The following is a 15,102-nucleotide window of genomic DNA, read 5'->3' on the forward strand; positions in this document are numbered from 1 at the left end:
AACAATTACCTCAGAGTTTGACTGTTTTGCCATTGCAGGAGATTTTAACATTCACATAGATAGTGCAGAGAACAATATGGCAAAAGAAATCAAAACTGTTTTAAAAACTTTTGATCTGACTCAGCATATACATGGACCCACACACAATCGTGGACACACTCTAGATTTACTTATCAGTAAGGGTCTAAACATTTCATTAATTGTTATTAAGGATGTAGCACTGTCTGATCATTTCTGTATTTTCTTTGATATATTGATCTCTCCTGCCACTGAAGCTAGATCTGTGTCTGTCAAGAAGAGATGCTTAAATGAGAACACTAGTGTACTATTTATGAAGGCTATATCCTTAACACCAAGCATATCTGCAGACTCTGTTGATTTTCTCCTTGATTCTTTTAACTCAAAAGTTAAAGGTATAATTGATGATATTGCTCCTGTGAAAGTCAGGAAGAAGAGTGGCAGACAAAAAGCACCTTGGAGAAACTCAACAGCAGTGCAAACTATGAAAAGACAATGCAGAAAAGCAGAGCGCATGTGGCGGAAGACAAAACTTGTAGTCCATTATAACATCTACAAAGACAGCCTTCATGCTTTCAATATGGAACTAGGCAAAGCTAGACAGACTTTCTTCTCAAATATTATAAACAGCAATTTAAACAACACACGCACTCTTTTTGCTACTGTAGAGAGACTGACAAACCCTCCAAGCCAGATTCCCAGTGAAATGCTCTCAGAGAACAAGTGCAGTGAGTTTGCTTCTTTCTTCTCTGAGAAAATCAGTAATATCAGAAAGGTGATCAGCACATCCTTGAGTTGCACTGAGGTCAGACAGATCAAACCACCTGAGAAATTAGTTACTATGTCTGATTTCAAAGAAATTGATGGCAAAATTTTGGAAGAAACCGTACAGCACCTTAAAACATCAACATGCGCTCTTGACACACTTCCCACATCATTTTTCAAAAGTGTGTTAAACAGTTTAGAAGCAGATCTTCTAGAAGTGGTAAATGTCTCACTTCTCTCTGGGAGTTTTCCAAACTCCCTGAAAACTGCAGTTGTCAAGCCCCTCCTGAAAAAGAGCAATCTGGATAAGACTATATTAAGCAACTATAGGCCGATCTCAAATCTTCCTTTCATAGGCAAGATCATTGAAAAAGTTGTCTTCAATCAGCTGAACAAATTCTTGAGCTTGAATGGATCCTTTGACAATTTTCAATCTGGTTTCCGACCGCACCACAGCACAGAGACAGCGCTCATAAAGATAATAAACGATATTCGCTTAAATACTGATTCAGGCAAATTATCAGTGCTGGTATTACTTGACCTTAGTGCTGCATTTGACACTGTCGATCATAACATACTTCTTGACAGGCTGGAAAACTGGGTGGGGCTTTCTGGGATAGTCCTAAAATGGTTCAGGTCATACTTAGATGGGAGAGGTTATTATGTGAGTATAGGAGATCATAAGTCTGAGTGGACATCCATGACATGCGGAGTCCCTCAAGGCTCGATTCTTGCGCCACTCCTGTTCAACCTGTATATGCTCCCAATGAGCCAAATAATGAGAAAGAACCGAATTGCTTACCACAGCTATGCAGACGACACACAGCTCTACTTAGCCCTATCGCCTAACGATTACAGCCCAATTGACTCCCTGTGCCAATGCATTGACGAAGTCAACAGTTGGATGTGTCAAAACTTTCTTCAGTTAAACAAAGACAAAACTGAAGTCATTGCGTTCGGAAACAAAGATGAAGTTCTCAAGGTGAACGCATACCTTCACTCTAGGGGTCAAACAACTAAAAATCAAGTCAGGAATCTCGGTGTGTCACTAGAGTCAGACCTTAGTTTCAGTAGTCATGTCAAAGCAATAACTAAATCAGCATACTATCATCTGAAAAATATTGCAAGAATTAGATGCTTTGTTTCCAGACAAGACTTAGAGAAACTTGTGCATGCTTTCATCACCAGCAGGGTGGATTATTGTAATGGACTCCTCACTGGCCTTCCCAAAAAGACCATAAGACAGTTGCAGCTCATACAGAACGCTGCCGCCAGGATTCTGAGCAGAACCAGAAAATATGAACACATCACACCAGTCCTCAGGTCTTTACACTGGCTCCCAGTTAAATTTAGGATTGATTTTAAAGTATTACTACTGGTATTTAAATCATTCAATGGCCTAGGACCTCAATACATTGCAGATATGCTCACTGAATATAAACCCAACAGATCACTCAGATCATTAGGATCATATCAGCTAGAGATACCAAGGGTTCACTCTAAGCATGGCGAGTCTGCTTTTAGCTATTATGCCAGCCGCAGCTGGAACCAGCTTCCAGAGGAGATCAGATGTGCTCCTACTGTAGTCACTTTCAAATCCAGACTCAAAACACTTCTGTTTAGCTATGCATTTACTGAATGAGCACTGTGCCACTGTTCGTCCGAATGTTTGTACTGTATTTTATTCTATTTTTCTATACTGTTTTAATTATTCTTATTTCTTTTATTATTTTAATTTCTTCTATGTAAAGCACTTTGAATTGCCATTGTGTATGAAATGTGCTATATAAATAAACTTGCCTTGCCTTGCCTTGGGATATCACCATCATTATGGGCATTTGTTTTTTTATTATTATTAATAAATATACAAGTACTTCACTACGATTATTGGATATTTCGCAATTGTTCTGATGCTACAAACACTGACTGATCAAACGAGAAAATACAGAAGAAAAATGCTAAGTTATTAAAGTCTTTCTAATCAATAATAAACATCAGCTAAACTACATTTCATTTCTATATTGAAGTATTTTACTGTCATTAATGATAAAACAGGACACAAACCTCTAACTCTATATTTACTCTTAAATTCAAAGGTTCTATATAGAACTCTAGGATTCTTGACTCAATTTTAAAATACTCTTTATGCCAAACATATTCTATATAAGGAGAAATGGCTTAAATGACAGCATAACACTTTCATGTATATTTTTACTTTCATGTTATTTCAATTGTTTTCTTGTGATAAAGTATGTTTACGAGCTGCTTTATTCATAAAAAAAATTATTAAAATGAAACATAAATCAAAATGAATGAATTAAAACTAAATCCATAAAATTATGCCATGATGGGAACGCATATTCGCCTGATAGAACCGTTTATGATTCTATTTAGAACCTTTTCTGCTGCAGAAGTACAGAAGTGTGAAAATGAATGAATTAAAAGAAGAAGAAGTGTTCATGCATGTGAGTGTGTCAGTTTGCGTCACACAGGAGGCCAGTGCTGTCAGAGCTGCTGAGGACTCCTGGGATACTGGAGTAATCCTCTTTCTGTAGTTCTGGGACGCTCACGGGTCTCTCGAGCTCCTGAGGCGTCAAGACTTTCTTGGCATCTTTACTGGGAGCTGAAGAGTGTTTCCCTTCCAGCCAGTACGTCACCATGTCACCTTTACCCTGAGAAAACACAAGTCAAGTTTATTTGTATAGCACTTTTCACAATACACAATGTTTACAGTGTTATGATTTTTTACAATATATTTGAAACATTGTAACATTGTAAACATTTTAACATGTTTCATATACAATGTTCACAAGGCTCACACTGTTTCAAACACAATGTTTTAAATATAATGTTTACGATGTTACGATTTTTACAATGTATTTGAAACGTATTGTAAACATTGTATTTGAACATTGTTAACATTTGAAACACTGTAAATATGTAAACATTGTATTTGAAACATTGTATACATTGCAGTATTGTATTTGAAAGACTAGCATTGTATTTGAAATATTGTAACGTTGTAAACATTGTATTTGAAATATTAGAAACATTGTAACATGTTTCAAATACAATGTTACAATTTTGATAGTGTATTTGAAACATTGTTAACATATTTGAAACATTGTAACATGTTTCAAATACAGTGTTACAATGTTTTAAATACAATGTTTCAAATACATTTATTCAAAGCAGCTTAATTTCAGAAAATCATGATGTTAATCTTTATATTTACATTTACATTTATGCATTTGGCAGACGCTTTTATCCAAATTGCATTTCATTATATCTTAATACCTTCACGCATTAGGTTGCATTTATCAGATTACAGCTAACCGATAATATAGTTACATTTTGAGATATTATAAACAATTAAGCAGAGATTTTCTATATAGTATAGTATATATTGCTTTACATCGCTAAAATTGGATGTAATATATATCCAACTTTAAACATAGAGCTGGGCGATAATATAATTAGCATTTTGCAATGATATAAACAATAACGCATTAGAGATATGATATATATTATATACTCCTTTACATGAATGTACTGTGTGCGGCTAAAACTGGATACACTTTATACTGTTGTATAATTCGTTATTAATATTAATTTAATGAATTAATTTGATGTAATAATTTGTAATGTGGTGATATTGATAATTGAGAATTAAGAAGCCTGTGAGGTTTTATTTGACTTATAACAATTTGGTGCAGTGGCAAACATAATTACTGACGGTTTTCATACACAAGAAAAAAATCAGTGATGATTGTTTACTAATGCAATGCATCACAAAATCTTACATGTGATCACAATTTTGTTTTGATTTTATTTACTTTAGCATAATAAATAAAATATTCAATTAAAGCATTTTGGTTGCACTTTATTTTAAGGTCATTGTTACAGTGTAATTATACATTTAAGTACTGAGTAATATTATTAAACTACATGAACTTACTATAGGGTTAGAGAAGGATTAGGTTTGGTTGAGGGTTAGTTGCATGTAATTATGCATAATTTACTGTTATTACTATGGTAAGTACATGTAACAAGGACACTGTAAAATTAAGTGTTACCAGCATTTTCCCCAACAAAAACAAAGGCTTAATTATTACATTAAATAGAAAAGCTTATTAAATTCAGTACAAGAATGCACTTCTAGTGAGTGTGGCATTAGAACAGGAGTGTGTCTCACCTTGACCTGTAACACACCTCTGCAGGTGAGTGTGTATCCGCCGATCTCCTCCAGCAGGTAAAACACACTGGAGCTGCACTGGATCTTCAGCGCTACAGACAAACCCAATATTAAAGATGCAACACTGCATTTATGTATATTTTCGATGAGGAGTACAAATGTGAACATCTGCATTAAATTATAGCTGTCAAGTCACATTTATTCATATAGCACTTTTTACAGTACAGAATGTTTCAAAGCTGCTTTACAGAGATAACAGGAAAATAATGTCAAAGTGTGTTTCTAGAAGAAAATAGCGTCACAGTCCAGCTTAAGTAAGTTCAGTGATGGTTCATTTTTGTTGTTAAAAAGTTACAATTTAGTTCATTTATATATATATAGCCGCTCTGGAGTAAACCGTGACAGTTTAATGCTAATCTTGGGAAATGAAGCCTTGCTTAGATGACAGAGAAACAATCGGGAGTTATTTCGCAATAAACTAAAAGTGTACATAACGGTTCAAAATGTTGACGTCAGTAAGATTTTTTTTTTATGAAATTAATATTTTTATTCAACAAGGAAATTGATCAAAAGTGACAGTCAAGGGTTTAAAAAAATCGATTTCATATAAATGCGGTTCTTTCAACTTTGTTCATCAACTAATTCTGCATAAAATGTATCATGGTTTCCACAGAAATATGAAACTCTTTTAAACATTGATAATAATAAGAAATGTTTCTTGAGCAGCAAATCGGCATATAAAAATGAATTCTCACCATGAAGGATCATGAAGACTGGAGTAATGATGCTGAAAGTTCAGCTTTGATCACAGGAATAAATTACACTTTACGATGACATAGAAAACCGATTGGAATAATATTAAATTGGAATAATATTACAGTTTTTACTGTGTTTTTTGATCAAATAAATGCAGAAGAGAATTAAAAATCTTACAAACCCCAAACTTTTGAACAGTAGGCTAGTGTACAATAGTGCATTTACTATAATTAAGGTAGTTTGGGAAAAATCACTGACTTAATAATTACAGGCGAGTTGAGAGCACAAATCACAAAATATTTAGTGGTCATCAATACATATTCATATTAATGATGTATTCACCTCATAAATCATGACACACTCTAGCACTGGAAAGTGCATGTAAGTTCAAGTGCATGCTTTTAAAATGAAAAAGTATTGGTATCGGCATTGATATCGGCGATACTGGCCCTGTGTTTACTTGGTAAATAATGTGTTTCTCACCTTCGCTGGTGGACTCCATACGGGACGCTGTGTTCACCGTGTCTCCAAACAGACAATATCTCGGCATCTTAGTTCCCACAACTCCTGCTACAACTGGACCTGAAGACGGCATCAGAGAGATCCAGATCAAGCCAGACTCACAAACTCATCTCACAACCAACAACTGAGCCGTGAGTTATTTCTGGCTTCATTCAGATACTAGTCAACATTTGAAGTGGATCAAAACCTTTCATCAAAGTTATACATGAATTTTGAACAATACCCGTTCTTGTCTCAGGACAACTTTGATGAACTTTTTTGAACCCCTTCAAATGTTGACTACTGGATTATAGCTCTTAAAAAATATGTTGAATTAGTCTTTAGTTTTGTATTTTCATGAATTGCAGTTATAAAATGTATATGTTTAGATGTAAAGGCTTGTAGCGTGGAGGATTCATGCACTCAAAATAGTTGGGCTTAAATTTAAGATTTATTATATTGCATATAAAATATCCATCAATTTGGTTTAAACAGTTTTAATATAACCTAAAACACTTGTCAGTCATACATAACTGAAAATAGTATAGTTTATTATTATTATATATATATGCATCTATTATTTTTTTAATTAAATAATCATATTAATATTTACATTTTATTTAAATAATTCAGTTAAAATTATGAACATGGTAAAATGTGACTAGCTTTAGAACAAGCAACGTATGAGATTAAAACATTAGATTTATTGATGATCAGTATATAAAGCTGGTTATTGTTTATTAGTACGATTACATGTTTCATTTATGTATGACTGACAAATATGCAACACATTAAGTTTATTAGTTTGTGCTAAAACAGACAAATTAATGGAAATATGCAATTCAAATACATAAATCGGTAACACTTTACAATAAGGTTAAATTAGTTAACTACATTAGTTAGCATGAACTAATAATGAACAGTACTTCTACAGCATTTATTCATCTTAGTTAATATTCTTTTTTTTTTTAAATTACTAATACATTATTAAAATCAAAGGTTGTATTTGATTTAGCGTAAAGGTGAAGAGGTCCATCTATCACTGTTTTCCATGTTCGTAGAGTTAGTTTCTGAGTAAATATATAGGCTATAATCTGTGTGTTTACACTGCTTTTTTAAATGGCGTGTGCTGGTGTTTCGCGTGCGTTCGGCCAATCAGCGAACACTAACGTCACTGTAGTTCCTATAGCGCTGATTTAGCCCGACTCTGAAGGAGGAGTAAATCAGTTCCTCCCAAAGGAGTTCCTAGAGCTAAACTCGCTCCTAGTTCCTGCGGTGCGAACGCGCCAAAATCCGTGAACTTCCACCAATAGTTCTAGGAACTATGAAAAGGATCCTCCGGTGCGAAAGCCCCTATAGATTGCAGGTTTACTGTGGACCTGAATGTATTCCAGCACGGATCTGGAGTTGTGTTTGCGGTCTGTGAGGGATCCTGAAGGTCTTGCACACGGACACCAGGTCCAGAGCCATGCTGGCGATCTCAGACGCGTGCAGGATCCCGTTCTCGCTCGGTACACCGGACACCACCATATCTGCAGCACACAAACACTCACATCAATCAACAAACCTCATTCAGAAACTATATTCATTTACACTCATGTTAAAGGGGTGGTATAATGCCCCTTTTCACAAGATGTAAAATAAGTCTCTGTTGTCCCCAGAGTGTGTGTGTGAAGTTTTAGCTCAAAATACCCCACAGATGATTTTTTACAGCATGTCAAAATTGTCCCTTTTTGAGGGTGAGCAAAAACGCGTAGTTTCGTGACACGCACTGAAATGTCAGAGACTGTTCTGCCTTTTATGTTCAAACCAGAGTCAGACAAAGATGGAGACTCGAGAAGAAGTGACGACATGTAGAAGCAACAGGACGTTTCTGAATGGTTAGTTGATGAATTTATGTAGCTAATGTGGAGTTAACTATCTTCTAGTCATTGATTAGCATATTCTGTCATGATAATCTATAAAATCGCTTGTGTGGGAACTGATATAAGATGCATACAGTGACATGCTATTGCATTTGTGTTACGAACTGTATTGTAAAGACAACAACTCTTCCTCTTCTCAACATGCTCTGCGTGTTCTGGGGGGCGGGGCTTATGTAAATTTTAGGGTTGGTGATGTCACTAACCCGGGGTTAATGTAAATTTTAGGGTTGGTGATGTCACTAACCCGGGGTTAATGTAAATTTTAGGGTTGGTGATGTCACTAACCCGGGGTTAATGTAAATTTTAGGGTTGGTGATGTCACTAACTCGGGGTTAATGTAAATTTTAGGGTTGGTGATGTCACTAACCCGGGGTTAATGTAAATTTTAGGGTTTGTGATGTCACTAACCCAGGGTTAATGTAAATTTTAAGGTTGGTGATGTCACTAACCCGGGGTTAATGTAAATTTTAGGGTTGGTGATGTCACTAACCCGGGGTTAATGTAAATTTTAGGGCTGGTGATGTCACTAACCCGGGAGGAATGTGGTGTAGTCTCTACCAGCCGTTTGTTGTAGTCCTTAAAAAGCGATTTCTGTAAAAGCAAATATCTCCCTTTGCTTTGAACTTTGAGCGTTGTAACTTTGCAGATGTTGTTTATGCTCAAACAGCAACATTACACACTAACTAAAGTTAGAAAAGTCAAATCATAATCAACCACCCCTTTAAGGCGAGACACTTCAGGCAAAAACAGTGTTTTTCATGCATTTGTCAATTTTGAGATTTTGGGCTTTTTGGCTTTTCATTAAGTGTTTTTTCAGACTAGTGGAAATAAAAACACCCAAAATACACTTCTTTTAGAGCACTTTATCTATTTGCATCTGTAGATTTCAATTACACTATATATCTTTAAATGCCGTTTGCTCAAAACAAGTTTTTCCTCCTACAATGAGCCAGAAATCTCCACTTCATTAGCTTTACACACCACACTTTACAGTTTTATTCTCATCTATATTCTGAAGGTTTTTACAGAGGAATTTGTCAATGTATAATTTTCCTGATTTTATACAACATTTTATTCCTAAAAAAATTGTGAAAATGTATTTATTTTTGGCTGTTGACAGTATTTTCTGATTTATGAAGTGATGCAGAGAAATCCAAAATCCTCTCTGTAAAAACCCTTTGACTTTGAAAAAATAAAACAAGAATTTTGAACCTGACTTCATCAAATGTTCAGATTTGTGTTCTAGAAATTTATGCAAATTAGTGCTTAGAAAACATGTTTGCAATTATCAATGTAATCAATCAACTGATGAAGTATGGTGATATCTATTCGTTATTTTTTTACCCTATTCACCTGGGCTGTCTTGCCGTAAGGAAGGTATTAACTACTGGGAAAGAAACTAGCCAAAAATGATCATTTACTGTCCCTCCTCGTGTTATTATTGGCTGGGAACCAAAAAAGATTGGACCCCATTGACCTTTATTGTATGGACAAAAATACATTTTTCAAAATATCTTTTATGTTCCATAAAAGAAAGAAAGTGATAATGAAAGTTTGCACACACACACAAAAAAAGTATAATATATAATTGTTTCTTGCATATATATATATATATATGCAAGAAACAATTATATATTATACTTTTTTTGTGTGTGTGTGCAAACTTTCATTATCACTTTCTTTTTCAAACAAAGACCCTCATTTCAAACAGAGGGTCAGAATGAGGGTTGAAAATAATAGTTATTCTGCATATATATATATATATATATATATGCAGAATAACTATTATTTTCAACCCTCATTCTGACCCTCTGTTTGAAATGATGAGCCCTATTAACGAGCAGCTCCTTGTCAGTAATTATGATTGGCTGATGACATACATGCATCGCCGATGGTTTCCACTTTATAAACATCATAGTTGTCAATGATCTCGTCAAAGGTGGTGTAGAGTTTGTTGAGGAAGTCGACCACCTGGTAAGGAGTGCTAGTGCTGGACAACTGAGTGAATCCCACAATATCACTGAGAAAACCAAGGAAAGAAAAGTCAGAATTTGAGTTAGTCAAGTTTGAAATAAGGTCCCATTAGTTAATGCATTAGTAGCAAACATGAACTAACAATGAGCAGTATTTTAGGAGAACTAGGAGAAACACACAGGAGGAAAAAACATCCAAACATCAATGAGAATCGACAGAGACTGAGGGAGAACACAGAGAATGTGTTCAAAGGACATTAACAAGATAATTAATTACACACAGCTGAACCAAATTAACTAATGATGATGGTGACTATGGAAACAAAGGAGTGGCGGGAAACAGAACAAATGCAAACAGAAAGTCCTAAACACAAACTGACATGTAACAGTGTGTGTGTGTGTTTGTGTATGTGTGTGAGAGAGAGTGTGTGTGTGTGTGTGTGTGTGTGTGTGTGTGTGTGTGTGTGTGTGAGAGAGAGTGTGTGTGTGTGTGTGTGTGTGTGTGTGTGAGAGAGAGTGTGTGTGTATGTGAGTGTTTACCTGAAGAACACGGTGGCGCTGACGTAACTCTGGGCTTGCATCGGTTTTCCCTGTCGCAGGTCATCAGCCACTTGTTTAGGCAGCATACCTAAAAACACACACACACACACACACACACCTGCTGTAAAACTCAGAAAAACACTGGCGTTATGATACTGTAAAGTTTTTGGATTAGGATCAGGGTTTAAAGACAATAATATTGAGTAATGTTGTCGATTTAACTGCACTGACAGTTTTTTTGACTCCGCCCACTCTCTCTTCTGATTGGCTGTGATTTTGGATTGATTTGGTTGTGAGTGCAGTGCGCTTGTAGAGAGACTCCGCCCACACGCTCTTCTGATTGGCTGTGATTTTGGATTGATTTGGTTGTGAGTGCAGTGCGCTTGTAGAGAGACTCCGCCCACACGCTCTTCTGATTGGCTGTGATTTTGGATTGATTGTGTAGTGTCTTGTACTGTAGTTGCGTCGCATCTGGTGTGGACAGACAAACTGCTTGCCGCTGTAATCTTATTGCATCGCTCTGGTTAGGACACGCTGTTACAACTGAAACTGAATTGATTACCTTTGCAACATTGACGCTTTTATTGAATTGTTCCGGTCCGTCACACATCTCTTGGTATTTTGTAATAATGTGTGTTTGAAGTTGGGAGAAGCAGACAGGTGAGAACCTCACGTGACATACATCATGAGTAACATTAGTGTTAGTTTACTGTAAAGCAGTCTGTCGGTCTTCTGTTTCTCCAGCATCAGATCTTGCGTTCGTTCACCAACCAGAACCTCCAGATGTTTACTGTACTTCTCCATCTACACACACACACACACACACACACAGGTTTGTTATTATTGTAAGGACATTTTATGTACGTTTAGATCTACTTATGAGGGCCAAATGTACTCACTTATATAGTAAAATATATTGACGAATGACTAACAAGGACAATTTACACTTGGGTAACATTAGGTTTTACCTGTGCAAAATTATTTGCACAGGTTTCTGTAAAGGTTATGTGTGTGTGTGTGTGTGTGTGTGTGTGTGTGTGTGTGTGTGTGTGTGTGTGTGTGTGTGTGTGAGAGAGTGAGTGTGTGTGTGTGTGTGTGTGTGTGTGAGAGAGACAGAAAGAGTGTGTGTGTGTGTGCGCGTTGGACTGACCAGCTCCATCATCATGTCGACAGGACTGACTTTATGTGGGTTGATTTTGTTGACAAACTTGCGGATCTGCTCAAAGGTGGGCCGGTGGGCGGAATTATGAGCACGGCATCGACGAATCAGCTGATAGCATGAAAACAGGATGAAAGGAGGAGAAACAGAGAGAGAGAGAAAGTAAAAATAAGTTTACATAGTTTACATACGCTTGATTTTTAAAAAGGCTATACATAAGAATTTTCATGTATTAATTGCTTTTTTATTGCCAGTGTGTGAACAGCTTGTAACGAAAATTCAAAAACGAGACCTTCCTGTACAAAGCCTGTATCCTGATTTGTATATGAAGGACTTTTTTGTTTTTCCCGTGAAAATCAAAAGCATGTGTCGTTTACACTCCCGAGAGTCTCTCTACCGTTCAGTGACACATGAAACTAATGCTTATACAATGTTCAGGAACAGAGCCGTTCTGTGCTGTAATGTCAATGTGTCATGCAAAGAATACAGATTCATTCAAACTATAGTATCACATAGATCTATATAGTTTATAGTCTCAAATATACTTTATAATCAAACTATCATAACTGTGATTTTAATGAGCTCATCTGTCGACTGTGAATCTCAGAGTTGCTGAATATATATATATATATATATAATAAATGATTTATCGGTGCACATCATTATTGTGTTAAATTCATGTTCCTGGTAATCTTGAATTAGAATAACAGTGACATCTCTTCTCTTTTCTGATGATGTGGGCAGGGCAACCTGTCACTCACATGAGATCCTCCAATAGCAAACCACAACCATCCAATCAATTCCCAACAGACAAAATCAAGCCCCACCCACATTTGTTCTTGTTACAGAAGTTGTTAAAAAAAACGCAAGTCCCAAAAATAGTCTTCATTTTCTTGAAGTAATATATTTTTTCTTTTGTTTTGGGGTGAATGTTTTCATGAGACTCGTACAAGTTCACACACACCTCAGCGTATTCAGCAGGGCAGGGGCAAGTGCTGTCGGCTTTCCCCGAAATCAGCTCCGGCAGCGTAGGACACCAGCCACACTCCAGAGAGCCGTCATCCACCTGACACACACACACAAACGCACATATGCACACACACACACACACAGATTTTTATTTGTCAATAGCTGGGATCAGACGATCAGTCAATAATCATGACAGACGTTTACACACATGCTCACCGGCACTGGATCATTCCGGGTCGCAATCTCCAATAAGATTATTGAATAGCTGCAAATGAAAAACAATGAAAATCCATTATGATACTGTGTGTGTGAGTTTGAAGGATGTGTGTTAGTGTGTGTTTACCTGAACACATCTCCAGCCAGCGTGGGCTCCTGGCTGCCGCTCTGGGCTTCAGGTGGAGTGTAAACCTCCTTCAGTCTCTGCTGGTACGTGGTGAGCGGCTCAGCGCAGTCCTCGCGCCGGAAAACCCACAGACAGTAATCTGCTCAAAGCACAGGTGTGTTACAGATGGCACAGGTGTGTTACAGACGGCACAGGAGAGTTACAGACGGCACAGGTGAGTTACAGACGGCACAGGAGTGTTACAGACAGCACAGGTGTGTTACAGACGGCACAGGTGAGTTACAGACAGCACTGGTGTGTTACAGACAGCACAGGTGAGTTACAGACAGCACAGGTGTAGGTGAGTTACAGACAGCACAGGTGTGTTACAGACGGCACAGGTGAGTTACAGACGGCACAGGAGTGTTACAGACGGCACAGGTGAGTTACAGACGGCACATGAGTGTTACAAACAGCACAGGTGAGTTACAGACGGCACAGGAGTGTTACAGACGGCACAGGAGTGTTACAGACAGCACAGGTGTGTTACAGACGGCACAGGTGAGTTACAGACAGCACTGGTGTGTTACAGACAGCACAGGTGAGTTACAGACGGCACAGGTGTGTTACAGACGGCACAGGTGAGTTACAGACAGCACAGGTGTAGGTGTGTTACAGATGGCACAGGTGTGTTACAGACGGCACAGGTGAGTTACAGACAGCACAGGTGTAGGTGTGTTACAGACGGCACAGGTGTGTTACAGACGGCACAGGTGAGTTACAGACGGCACATGAGTGTTACAAACAGCACAGGTGAGTTACAGACGGCACAGGAGTGTTACAGACGGCACAGGAGTGTTACAGACAGCACAGGTGTAGGTGAGTTACAGACGGCACAGGTGTGTTACAGACGGCACAGGTGAGTTACAGACAGCACAGGTGTAGGTGAGTTACAGACGGCACAGGTGTGTTACAGACAGCACAGGTGTGTTACAGACGGCACAGGTGAGTTACAGACGGCACAGGTGTGTTACAGACGGCACAGGTGAGTTACAGACGGCACATGAGTGTTACAAACAGCACAGGTGAGTTACAGACGGCACAGGAGTGTTACAGACGGCACAGGAGTGTTACAGACAGCACAGGTGAGTTACAGACGGCACAGGTGTGTTACAGACAGCACAGGTGAGTTACAGACGGCACAGGTGTGTTACAGATGGCACAGGTGAGTTACAGACGGCACAGGTGTGTTACAGACGGCACAGGTGAGTTACAGACGGCACAGGAGTGTTACAGACGGCACAGGTGAGTTACAGACAGCACAGGTGTGTTACAGACGGCACAGGTGTGTTACAGACGGCACAGGTGAGTTACAGACGGCACAGGTGAGTTACAGACGGCACAGGAGTGTTACAGACGGCACAGGAGTGTTACAGACAGCACAGGTGAGTTACAGACGGCACAGGTGTGTTACAGACGGCACAGGTGTGTTACAGACGGCACAGGTGAGTTACAGACGGCACAGGTGTGTTACAGACGGCACAGGTGAGTTACAGACGGCACAGGTGTGTTACAGACGGCACAGGTGAGTTACAGACGGCACAGGAGTGTTACAGACGGCACAGGTGAGTTACAGACGGCACAGGTGTGTTACAGACGGCACAGGTGTGTTACAGACGGCACAGGTGTGTTACAGACGGCACAGGTGAGTTACAGACGGCACAGGTGAGTTCGAGCAGTATGACAGAGACGCATGCGCCGTACCTGTGATCTTACAGACCCAGCGGTCGTCGATCACGCAGTTGGCTGATTTCAGCCGCCCGTGGCAGATCTTAAACTGATGCAGGTACGACATGCCACGAGCGATGTCTGTCGCAAAGGAGAACCTGCAAACACACACAGACTTACATTTGTTATTTTATATATGTGTTGTTTTGTGTGTATGAGTGAGTGAGTGAGAGTGTGTGAGTGCGTGGACG

General features: G+C 38.4%; 1 protein-coding gene across 1 annotated transcript in view; it reads right to left on the minus strand.

Moving 5' to 3' along the window:
- Positions 1-1,107: 1,107 nt before the first annotated feature.
- The window catches only part of LOC311073663 (atrial natriuretic peptide receptor 2), a 21,668-nt gene continuing 7,673 nt past the window's right edge, over positions 1,108-15,102 (minus strand). The window contains exons 12-23 of the mRNA XM_084099571.1: positions 14,888-15,009; positions 13,145-13,283; positions 13,018-13,066; positions 12,797-12,898; positions 11,824-11,943; positions 11,384-11,477; positions 10,674-10,761; positions 10,041-10,180; positions 7,615-7,767; positions 6,218-6,316; positions 4,979-5,070; positions 1,108-3,455 (exon numbers count right to left, since the gene is read on the minus strand). Of these exons, the coding sequence (XP_083955697.1) occupies positions 3,258-3,455; positions 4,979-5,070; positions 6,218-6,316; positions 7,615-7,767; positions 10,041-10,180; positions 10,674-10,761; positions 11,384-11,477; positions 11,824-11,943; positions 12,797-12,898; positions 13,018-13,066; positions 13,145-13,283; positions 14,888-15,009 (1,396 nt within the window). The 3' untranslated portion in view covers positions 1,108-3,257. The remainder of the gene's footprint in view (positions 3,456-4,978; positions 5,071-6,217; positions 6,317-7,614; positions 7,768-10,040; positions 10,181-10,673; positions 10,762-11,383; positions 11,478-11,823; positions 11,944-12,796; positions 12,899-13,017; positions 13,067-13,144; positions 13,284-14,887; positions 15,010-15,102) is intronic.

Source organism: Abramis brama, assembly GCF_963993115.1.
Source record: "Abramis brama genome assembly, chromosome: 22".
Classification (NCBI taxonomy): domain Eukaryota; kingdom Metazoa; phylum Chordata; class Actinopteri; order Cypriniformes; family Leuciscidae; genus Abramis; species Abramis brama.